This window comes from Dioscorea cayenensis, unplaced genomic scaffold, assembly GCF_009730915.1.
Source record: "Dioscorea cayenensis subsp. rotundata cultivar TDr96_F1 unplaced genomic scaffold, TDr96_F1_v2_PseudoChromosome.rev07_lg8_w22 25.fasta BLBR01000863.1, whole genome shotgun sequence".
Taxonomy (NCBI): domain Eukaryota; kingdom Viridiplantae; phylum Streptophyta; class Magnoliopsida; order Dioscoreales; family Dioscoreaceae; genus Dioscorea; species Dioscorea cayenensis.
In genome coordinates, this window is record NW_024087254.1 from 66,210 (window position 1) to 76,309 (window position 10,100).

Consider the following 10,100-nt stretch of genomic DNA (forward strand, 5'->3'; position numbering starts at 1 on the left):
GTGGTCCGTATAAACCACAAATTAAGCACCGCGCGAGTAAGTATTGACGCCACCAACATATTGATTAGGTGATCGCGTACAACTCACGCGCATAAGCCGACGAGGAACGTAAGTGTTTAGACAGTTGCTTACTAAAGTATGCTATGGGGTGTTGTTTTTGGAGGAGTACAACGCCAATCCCGGTGACTGAAGCATCATTTTGAATCTCAAAGGGAGAATGAAAATCTGGTAATTGAAGTACGGGAGTATGCGCCAGTGCGTGTTTCAAGTCTTGAAATGCTTTGGTAGCTTGAGGTGTCCATATGAAGGCATTTTTGCTGAGGAGGTCTGTCAAGGTGGCTGAGATGTAGGCATAATCCCTTACAAAATGACAGTAGTAACCCAATAAGCCTAGGAATCCCCGGAGGTCAGGGAAGGTGGTTGGTAAGGGCTATTGCTGGATGGCCATGATCTTTTTTGGTTCGACTTCAGTGCCCGGCCGAAGATTTAGTGGCTGAGATATCCAACACGAGAACAACCAAAGGCACACTTGCTGTGCTTTGCAAAGAGTTTGTGGGTGCGGAATAGAGAGAAAAATACTTTGAAGATGCTCGATATGTCCGCCCATGTGGTGTTGTAGACCTAAACATTGTCAAAGAAGACCAAAGCAAACCTTTGGATGGCCAGGCAAAAAATAGATTGCATGAGAGCTTGAAATGTAGAAGGAGCATTAAAGAGGCCAAAGGACATTATTAGAAATTCATAATACCTTTTATGCATTCGAAACACACTTTTCATAACATCGGAGGGATATATGCATACTTGATGATAACTAGAGTGGAGATCGAGCTTGGAAAACACCTGTGCATCAGCAAGCTTGTCCAAGAGTTCTTCCACAGTGGGAATTAGGGAAGCGGTCCTTTCACGATGAACCTCCACAATCCATCTTTTTAACGAGTATGAACAGTGAGGAAAAAGGGCTAGAACTCGGTTAAATAATGCCTTCTTTGAACATCTCTCCCACCAGTTATTCGATTTTGGCCTTCTGGGAATGTGCATAACGATAAGGGTGAAAATTCACGGGGATGGTCTCCGGTAGGAGAGGAATCCTGCGATTGAACACCTTAACTGGTGGTAATCATGTGGGAAGAGAGAAGAGGTCTTCGTACCTTATTAGAAGTGTTTGGAGTTGGCCCATAAAGAAAGGTGGTGCGGCCGGATAAGGATTGAGATTGGGAACCGAAGGTTGAATTGGGTGCCATCGTGTCCACAAAAATGGAAAGATGTAAGAATTGACTCATTGTTTAGGCTTGGACATGTCGCCTTAAAGATGATGAGGTTGAGTCATGTCAACTAGGACTTTTTAGACCTTGAAGTTGAGTTCAGACACCGGCATTGGTGAATTCCATCCAGAGCTTGTGGTAATCGAATATAATTTGACCCAAGCCGGATAATCAATGGACACCTAGAACAACATCACCGCCGAAGATGGTAAAGAGAAGGAGGTCGACTTGAAAAACGTTATACCCAATTGGAGTGAAATTTGTAAGCATTCTCCCCCACAGGTGAGGATTTCTAAATTCCCATCTGTGACTCGAAGATAAGACGATGGTTGGACGACCAGTCTGAGATGGTTTGCCCATCGATTTTGTAGGAAATTATTCATCTAGCCATGTCTATCAGGACGACGACCTCCTTGCCGAAGATCTTCCCTGCAATCTTGAGAGTGGATTGGACTAGAAATCCATTAAGTGCATGAAAAGAGATGCAGGGAGTGTTGTCGGGTAGGATGGTATCATCTGGTGGTTCTGGATCTGCTACAATATCGGGTTGGTCTTGATGGAGCTCTTCAATATTATCAAAATCATCCTCTTGAGTCATCAAACAAAGGAACTATGGTGGATTACTACGATGACCCTTAGTGTATTTGGAATCACAATTATAGCAAAGGCCGGGCTCACGTCAAGCCGCCATTTCTGCAGGTGTTAACCTTTTAATAGGGAGGGATGGTAGGATGGGTGATGCGTGAGTTTGTGGAAGATTTGTAGCCTGTGGAACGGTGGGAAGAGGTGCGCGAGGTGGAAAGAAACGTTGTGGAGCTTTAGCAGCATTGCACTTGTCCTCCATGAGCCGGCCCATCTCGATGGCATTATAGAGTGACTAGGGCATAGAATGTACAACATCAGTTGAATATCATCGCGCAAGCCTGATAGAAAATAATTCAGCAAACTGGTGGTAGGTAAGGTTATCACCGTGGTCGACAAACACTCGAACTCGCGCGAGGTAGGCGGTGATTGTGGAACATTGTTTGAGTTTGAATAATTGGGCTTTATGATTCACGAAAAGATGAGGGTCCAAAATGAAGTTCTGTTTTTTTGGCGAACTCCCACGATGATAGTTGTTCAGTGGAATGCAACCAGTGATACCACTAAAGGGCTTCACCAGACATGTAAAAGGCTGTGATCTCAATCTTATGGTCTAGAAGTTCTTAATGGAAAGTAAAGAAGTGTTCGATTTGGAAAAGCCAGGAGAGTACACCTTCCCCTGCGAACGAGAAAACTTCTAGTTGTGGTAGGTGGCCAAAGTTGAGTGGTTGATGAGTTGGGTTGGCATTGGTAATTGTATGAGAAGGGTTGGTGATGATTGAGGGTGTTGTTGAAGGGTTTGGCGGGGAATGGTATAAGTAGAGGAGATGGATTTGGTCATTCCAACCATGTTAGCTTCACCATGAGTGCAGTCATCATAGTTTGTTGGGACAGCTAATGACTGTTAGACAATGTCGAACAGCTCAGTGTGTTGGTGAACTGAGGAACAGAGGTTCTCGACTTTGGTCATTAGAAAGTCTTTGGCGTTCAGTGATTGCCGCAAGTTGTTTCTCCATAGCTCGAGATCCAGTTCAGACTCCCTCAATCATAAATAGAGGGTTCAATGAAAGCATCATTGTAGCGGATGCCGGTGGTTTTCAAGAGAATAGATAGGCAGGAAGGAAGGGAAAGAGAAGGAAGATGAATAGATGAAGAAAGAAAGGAATAGAACTATTCTCTACCATTTCCCATTACTTCTTAGGCTATAAAGCTATATAAACAACAACACAGGCAACCGGTCTCATCCTATTGGATGAGCCACTCCACTAACTTTCCACTAACATCCCCCAAGCTTCCCTCATTGGTTACAATTTCCCAATTATCCTAATAATCTATATGTATTAGGCATCCTGCCCAACACCCAAAATCTCCCTCATAATCCATCCGGTTACTCATAATCTCATTTTTACCCCATGATAAAATCGTTAAATTTTGTACCACTTGTCCGTTGTCTATTGGCACGTTTGACACTGTGTTTATTCTTTGATTCCCTTGTGTTTCTGGTTGTGGAGAGCCTCTTTTGATCCCGATCAACACTTACAATAGACCTTGTAATTAGTGTAAAAATGACTGCCTGGTTGAGCAACATGGACAATAAAAGAGCTTCTATGTCTCTGGAGACGGACGTTGCCATTATAAGAGGATAATATTCTTGATATTTTTGGATATTTACAAACTATGTCCAAAATCAGTGATAATATGGAATATGTAATTGAATATTAATCTTCTTTTAATTATGTTATCTACTTGGGTTTTCTTTTAAAAATTTTGTTGACAGGAAAACCTTTTTTGATTTGGAACAATAGACATGGTGATTTTTATTGGCTCAATATTATATTAATATGGTTTTTTTATTTGTGTATATTTATGATCATGATGGCATTAATAACTCTTTATTTATGATTTTTAATTGTTTTCTTTTGGGGTTATAATTTTTTAATAAAATTAACAATGTGAGATTAGTAAAATTATGACACAACCTCATTTTATATGTTCGTGTTGTTTTTATTTTCATTTTATTTTGTTTGTATTGGATTAAGGAAAATCCGGTCCCCTTTTTAATCCTAGCACATGGACGTTCATGAGCCATCGATCACTTCTAAATTGCCACAATAGTCAATTGAGCTGTATCATTGTGGCACATTTTATAGTGACACACTCCTAATACTACATCTATTCAATTATTTTTATTAAATCTCCTAAAAAAAAATTATCCTACCTGTCTAGGTTCGTTTAGTATTTATATGTATAAATATGAATAGCTATATTTTTTAATATATCAAGCTTTTCTAAAATAATGACATTGTTTATTTTTGCACCTAAATGATTGATACTCTAAGATTAATTGCCTTGAGACAATATTTTCAGTCTTTCTTATCTCATTAAAAAAATTATTTTATTTTTAATGACAGAATTTCATAAAAAAAAAAAAGCACAATGAAATCCAATCCATTTCAAAACTAAAATTTACATGCAAAATATCTAAACAAAACAATAAAAATAACAACAAGAAGCAACTCAAAAGCTCCCCTTCCTAACATGTTGAAAGCCATTCCCTCCACTTTCCCTTCTCATCTTCTCCTCCTTAGCTTTCCTACAAAACACCACCCAAGCATTTACTTCAAGGGCCACACAAACCCCTAACAATGTGGACAAGACCATACAATACCCCAATTTTCCATAGGACCTTCCAAGTCCCATTATTTCCATCCCTTGAAACACGTTCACCACCCCAAGCACCACACACCCATACCCTACAAAATGATGGTATGACTTCCAATACTTCCTAAACCGATGAGTTGCACTTGGCCGGAAAAACAATGCTAGTGATTGCAACCCTCCCGCCACCACCACTGCCACCCCGAGTCCCCGGTGAAGACTGTAGGTCACACCCGGAGATGAATTTCCCATTGCTATACCGATGGCAAACCCCGTTATTCCCAATATATATCTGCCATTAGAGACAAATCAAATACATATTAGATTTTTCAGTTAGACTTATTATATCAATATAAATTAAAATTTTTTTCTTAATAGTAATGTTTGTAAGCATGGATTTTTATTTTACATTTTACATGTAATAATAGATAAAAATAAATAATTAATAGTAACATAATAAAATATTTTACTAATTATGTTATAAAACAATATTTAAATCAACAAAAGTTATATAATTTAGTGCTATATAAGTTATTATTAGATGGACTTCTAGCTAAGCTAGCGAGTTAATTGATGTTGCTATCTAATCATTGACAATACTTTCATCATAAAATATAATAATTATATGTTACCGATCGAAAAATATTTTAATAATAATTTATTAATTAATAAAAATATCAAAAGCATTATAATCGTATAAAGGTTATATAATTAGACCCCGCAACTCTTTACAAATCAAATAGACCCACTGGATTAATTTAGACCCATACCCCTTTTACAAAGTTAGAGGTTTAGCCTTCATTATATAAATACCTCTCTCTCTCTCTATATATATATATACTGGTTGAATGGTTTTTTTAATATATTGGTTGAATGGTTCAAAACACTATTACCTTTTAAAATTTTCATTTTTTATATCTCAACTTTGTCAATTTATTTGTCTTAATCATTTTAGGTGAAAAGACACGTGGCAGAATCCTATGAATAATCCACACAGTATATATATATGTACGTATGTCTGCATGCATGCATGCATGTATAGTTATGATGATAGCACGTACCCGGTCGCTTGGACGGCGGCGTGGGCGTAGAACCAAGTGGGGCCGGCGGACTCAAACTGGCGGACATAACGAGCGATGACAACGCCGGCCGGGAGGAGAAAACCCCAGGACAAAGCATTGAGAACTCCATGCAAAGGTTTAGCCCAAGAAGGCAGCTCCGGGGAGAGGGTGGCGGCGGTGGAGACAACATCAATGGTGGCACGGGAGGCAAGGTCCGATGAGGTCAAGGGATGAATGGTCGGAGAGTAGCCTTGCACATAAAGACCCCGGTTCCAAACATGGTTGATGCGGGTGCGGTTAGGGACGAGCTTGAGAGTGGCGTGGATCTCAACGACGGCGCCGGCGCGGATGGAAGCGGAGTCGTGGCGGAGGAGGGCGGAGGAGGAGAGGAGAGGGATGTCAAGAGGGGTGGAGAGGAGAGGGGAGAGTTGGAGTTTGGTGGAAGGGGAGAGGATGAAGGGGAGGAGGATAAGGGAGCCGGAAGAAGGGTCGGAGAAGGCGATGAGAGAGCGAGTGCCGGACATTTGAGGGGAGGTGGGGTTGAGGCCCCAGGCGACCCAGCCGGAAGGGGAGAGGAAGGAGGAGGTGAAGGAGAGGTCTAGAGTGGAGTTGTGAGGGTAGTAAGTCCAAGCAAGAGTGGCGTCTTGGGAAGGAAGTGACATGCATTTTTGGTAGGTTTTTAGGGTGGTGGAAGTGGAGCAGTGGGAGGAGGTAGTTAATGGAGAATGGAGGAGGAGGAGGAGGAGGAGATGGAGCATTTTGGTGGTTTGGAGTTGGAGTTTGGTGGAGAGAGAGTTGAGGAAGGGGTTTTATGAGAGGGTTTATTTGAGAGGGAATGATTGTTGTTGGTTGGTTGTGGGGGTAGTTGGATTATATTTTTTTGGGGGGTTTTGCTTAGCTTTGAAGAAGGGAAAGGTGAGGGGTTTATTATTGTGTGTGTTTGGGCTTTTGTTTACTTTTAAGATGGATGTGGACTTGATGAGCATGTGCACTTTGAACTTTGAAGTGAGTGATGTGGTGTTTGGTATGTTGGGAGAGTGATGTGGTGGTGTAAGCTATAAGGTTTAGTGATGACCCCGGCCCCGCCTTTTTAGTTTTTAGTTTTAGATTTGCACGAATGATGATTTGATGCGTACGTTAGAATTTTGAGGATTTGTGATGATTGATAATGAAGCTTATTTTCAATGACCATAGAGTTCTTACTTGTATCATGAGAGAAGTCATCGTCATCAATCTTCACCCAAGTGTCCAAAATGGTTTGAAATAAAAAGGAAGAGGACGCTAAGAGTTTTCAAATTAGATGTGTACATGTTTTAAATAGCAAAGCGATATATCGATCCCCTCTAATTACTTATTGTTAGTCGATTGTAATCAACATATTTAGATATTATCATTATTATTATTTTGATAAAGTGGGCAAATCATGAATTAGGTTTGTACACCACTAAACCAAATTGATTGTCCAATTTATGCACAATCACCAGATGAACACTTGGATTAATTTGCAAAGCCTACTCACATAGCTCAGTACCATTGTATCCGGCGTGTTTCGTTCAAATCCAGAACAATGAAAATCCTCATAAGATAAATTTTTTAATGGAGCAAGTATCACTATACTAGTAGACTAAAAGCTTTTTAGTTGGATAATATTGTTTCTAAATAAGTTTTATGTTTAGAATTATTTTGTTTATGGGGTCGAAAATACAAAGCCATCGAGTTTATTGTAAAATTTTTGTGATTACTATGATGCTTTTTATTCCTAATAGGTTTAGAACTAAGGTTTTTTTGTTTTTTTAACTTTTATATATTTTTCCATTCTTAATAAAATTTAATTATTAAATAAATATTATTTGAATAATTATATAATTATATTTTTTTAAAATTTATTAATTTTTTATGCTTGAATATTTCTTTTAATTAATCTTATTTTTATCAAATTATGCTAATTTTTTTTTAATAAGCAATCAAAGACTTTATTCATCATGAAGAACAGATAAAAGGAATGGAAAAGAACCACTCCTCTTGATCTGCATGAGAACCAATAGCCTTCACCATAGAGTAGGCCACCAGGTAATTAGCTGGTTGACAGACAAATGAAAATTGCACCACCGAAATGAACTCAGCAAGACGATTGTGAATACCCAAAATGAGGCTTTGTGAATTTGATTCAACATTTACCGATTAGAATCCATGCGCACGTAACGACAACAAAGCATCCATGCACACCAACGCCTCCGCTATAGAGGAGTTGGAGTTAAAAGGAATTGAGTCGTGAGTACCACCTTGGAAGTTGCCTTGAGCGTCAAGGTTAATAGCAACATCAATATATATTACACTTCACTTGACCGAGCAACGGTGGGTGCCACCTGATAGAAAAAAAAAAAAAACAACTCTTTTCAGACAATCACTCAATATATTTGTGATCTATATTCACTCAATCAAAGAAGAAGATGATCAAAGACATTCAGGATGAGAACTACCTCCTATGCATCAGTCAATAGAGACTTAAACATTTAAACAAACTACTGATAGACATGCCCACATGGCAGTTTTACAAACATACATACTAAAGCATACAAAAACTAAAACAATGAAAGTAAATTAAGAGCATCTTAAAACACCCTGAAACAAGATCAACCAGTCAAGCAACTTTGCATCTAATCAATTTGCAATTCCCATGCTGATATTGCACATTTGACCCGATTCTGGATTCAACTGTAGAGGCTCTGATCAAACATTATCTCCAACATGCTTCCCTTGATTAGAGAATTCTCGAACTCCCAATGCATCATGGAATGAATCAAACTTAACTCTAGGTAGGGCTTTGGTGAGGATATATATCAGCCAACTACACATTAGTTCTGCAATGCTTCACTTCAATTGTTCCATTCTTCATGAGATCATGAATGAAATGATTGCGGATGTCGATATGCTTGGTGCGACCGTGAAGAATGAGATTCTTAGCAATGGAAATGGTTGATCGGTTGTCACATAAGATGACACTAGCATCATTTTGTTTCTCGTTCAGGGTCCTATAAAAGTCATCTGAGCCCACACTGCTTCATATGCGGGGGCTGTGACCGATATGCACTCTGCTTCTGTGCTAGATAGGGCAGTAATTGGCTGTTTCTTTGAACACCATGCGACAACACCGAAACCTAGGGAGAATACCCACCCTGTGGTGCTTTTCTGGTCATCTTGAGCCCCCTCGTCACTGTTAGGATGGCCAAGTAACTTGAACTCTTCATTCTTGTCGTGATAAATCCCATAATTAACCGTTCCATTGATGTAGCGAAGAATCCTTTTAACAACTCCAAGATGATGCATGCTAGGTGATTGCATGAAGCGAAACACCATTGAGACGGCATGCATGATATCAGGGCTTGTGTAGGATCGATAAAGCGTACCTCCAACTATTAACCTGTATCTCAGTGGATTTGCATCACCGGAATTATCTTGTGAATGGAGCTTTTCATTTGAGTTCATCAAATTATCAATTGACTTGCAATTCAGCATTTCCCATTTTTGTGAAGAAGATCCACTATATACTTTTGTTGACATACGAACACTGACCCTTTTCTTTGTACGTATCACCTCCAAACCGAGAAAGTACTTTATTAGTCTGAGATCAGACATCTCAAATGTCTTCATTATCGTGTCTTTGAATTCCATCAGCATTACCTCTGAGGATCCCATATAGTATGTTGTCAACATAAAGACAAAGTAGAAGAATGTCAGTTTTACCTTGCTTTTTATTATAAACCATGCGCTTGTTGATGCTGCGGATGAATCCCTATTTGATCAAACCTTGCATTTATATGACTATACCAAGCTCTGAGTGCTTGCATAGTCTGTATAAAGCTTTGTGAAGCTTGTATCACTTGTTCTTCTTTCCCATTAGAGATGAACCCCTCAAGTTGTGATACGAAAAACCTTTTCCCTTGAGTTCTCCATTTAGAAATGCGGATTTCACATCCAAGTGGTAGATACTCCACTCTTTTTTTGTGCACCAATGGGTAAGAACAACCACACGGTCTCCATCTGGGTGGCTGGAGAGAATACCTCTTCAAAATCAATTCCTTTTCATTGTGAGAACCCTTTTGCAACCAACCGTGCTTTCTTGTTCAATAAACTCCCATCAGGGTTGAGTTTAGACTTGAAAATCCATTTCAACCCTATTGCTTTCTTCTTTTCCAACAAGTTGGTCAATTCCCAAGTTCCATTTCTTCGTATTGCCTCTATTTCTTCATTCATGGCCATTATCCAGTCACTATCCTTGGATGCTTCCTCATATGTGAAGGGATCCACAAAAGTTAAGGCAAAAGAGCAGGAATTATAAATATTTTTCGAGATCTCAAAGCCTTGCCGGAGCTTTTTTGTCTTCTCTGGTCGTGAGATCTAATTCATTTAGATGAATGTTATTGCCTTGCTATAATATTTTCTCACCGTTGATTAGTTTAATCTAATGATGGAGATATTTCTAGAACTTCATTACTCTGACTCATCTCCTTGTCACGTGACAGCTCATAAACTGATG

At 39.3% G+C, this 10,100-nt stretch overlaps 2 protein-coding genes across 3 annotated transcripts; both read right to left on the reverse strand.

Annotated features, from left to right (window-relative positions):
- Positions 1-4,264: 4,264 nt before the first annotated feature.
- Positions 4,265-6,358, reverse strand: LOC120255138 (cytochrome b561 and DOMON domain-containing protein At2g04850). 2 transcript variants are annotated; one of them, XM_039263024.1, is made up of 3 exons: positions 5,564-6,358; positions 4,513-4,794; positions 4,265-4,437 (listed from the first exon to the last, which is right to left on the reverse strand). In XM_039263024.1, the coding sequence occupies exons 1-3, from the start codon at positions 6,319-6,321 to the stop codon at positions 4,362-4,364; spliced, it is 1,116 nt and encodes a 371-aa protein (XP_039118958.1). In that variant the 5' UTR covers positions 6,322-6,358; the 3' UTR covers positions 4,265-4,361. The 2 variants fall into 2 exon arrangements, with proteins under 2 accessions (XP_039118958.1, XP_039118957.1); XM_039263023.1 differs by having other exon boundaries at positions 4,265-4,794.
- Positions 6,359-8,587: 2,229 nt separating this feature from the next.
- Positions 8,588-9,214, reverse strand: LOC120255143 (secreted RxLR effector protein 161-like). The gene has a single exon (XM_039263027.1). The coding sequence runs from the start codon at positions 9,212-9,214 to the stop codon at positions 8,588-8,590; it is 627 nt and encodes a 208-aa protein (XP_039118961.1).
- Between the last annotated feature and the right edge of the window lie 886 nt (positions 9,215-10,100).